The sequence below is a fragment of the Acanthisitta chloris genome, unplaced genomic scaffold (genome assembly GCF_000695815.1).
Source record: "Acanthisitta chloris isolate BGI_N310 unplaced genomic scaffold, ASM69581v1 scaffold9999, whole genome shotgun sequence".
Classification (NCBI taxonomy): Eukaryota; Metazoa; Chordata; class Aves; order Passeriformes; family Acanthisittidae; genus Acanthisitta; species Acanthisitta chloris.
The window spans coordinates 2528-3615 of record NW_008690810.1 but is presented as its reverse complement, the minus strand read 5'-3'; the positions used below and the strand labels follow the sequence as shown (position 1 = coordinate 3615).

Below are 1088 nucleotides of genomic sequence, written 5' to 3'. Positions count from 1 at the left end.
TTTCCCAATAGCCAACCTGTTGGCACAATTTGAGCGACAAATGAGCAGGGACTGTGTGCGTGGCTTCAGCACTGACAGGAGCTGGGCTCTGCCTCTGCTTCCTCGGGGGCGAGGTGGCACAAGGCACTTCGGCAGCGTTCGGTGCCCACGTCCTGGGAGTGTTACACCCCCTCAAAATAATACAAAGAGCTGCTAGGATCACATGGGGGTTTTGCTCTGTGCAGCATCAGCACGGTGCAGGTCCGGGATCCTGCATAAGCAGAGCTGAGGACAATCATGGAATGTTGTGCCTGGGTCACCCCTGCAGCTGTGATGTCATCACAGGGCAAGAGGGTTCAGTGCTGAATGTTTGGTGGCAACGACAGAGTGCTACAAGCACCTCAGCGAGAAGGACCTTGCACTGCCTCTGGCTCCAGTGTGGGCAGTAGCTTCCCACCCACCTGATACTCATCTTCCCACATGGAGAGGGAGATGAGCAATAGGAATCTCAGCGTCTGCAACGAGCTCCGCCTGGAAGGGAGATTCTGTGATGTGGTCATTACTGTGCAAGGGGTGGAATTCAAGGCTCACAGGCTCATCCTACCTTGCTGCAGTGTCTACTTCAGGTCAGTACTTGAAACTTCAAAGAATGGAGATGAAAAATACTCCATGATCCTATGATTCTTGTGGCAGCACGGGTGCTGCTCCCCCTGGTGCTCCCTGTCCCCAGCTGGTGTCTGCTTTTTCAAAAATTAATAAACCACATGGCCTTAGCAGCATGGCTTCTGGAGGCAGGAGGAGCAAAGAGGTCAGCACAGGGTTTAACGCAGCAATGCTGTATTTTCAGGACTCTATTTACCCGCTGGGACAGCACAGAGAAGGCAGTCTATCAGATCCCTGGTGTTTCAGCAGAAATGATGAGTCTCATCATCGATTATGCCTACACTGGGAGAGTACCAATCACAGAGGACAACGTTGAGAGTTTGCTGGCCGCAGCTGACCAGTTCAACGTCATGGACATCGTCAGCCTGTGCTGCGAGTTCCTCATATCCAAGCTGAGCTTTGCGAATTGCATCGGCATCTACAGACTCACCGACTATTACATGAGA

At 52.4% G+C, this 1088-nt stretch overlaps 1 protein-coding gene across 1 annotated transcript in view; it reads left to right on the top strand.

The window, feature by feature from the left end:
• Nucleotides 1-459: 459 nt before the first annotated feature.
• LOC103809155 (kelch-like protein 10) overlaps nt 460-1088 on the top strand; it is a gene marked incomplete at its 3' end in the record, with an annotated part of 3140 nt that continues 2511 nt past the window's right edge. The window contains 2 exon segments of the mRNA XM_009081970.1: nt 460-605; nt 827-1088. Coding sequence (XP_009080218.1) covers nt 460-605; nt 827-1088 — 408 coding nt within the window.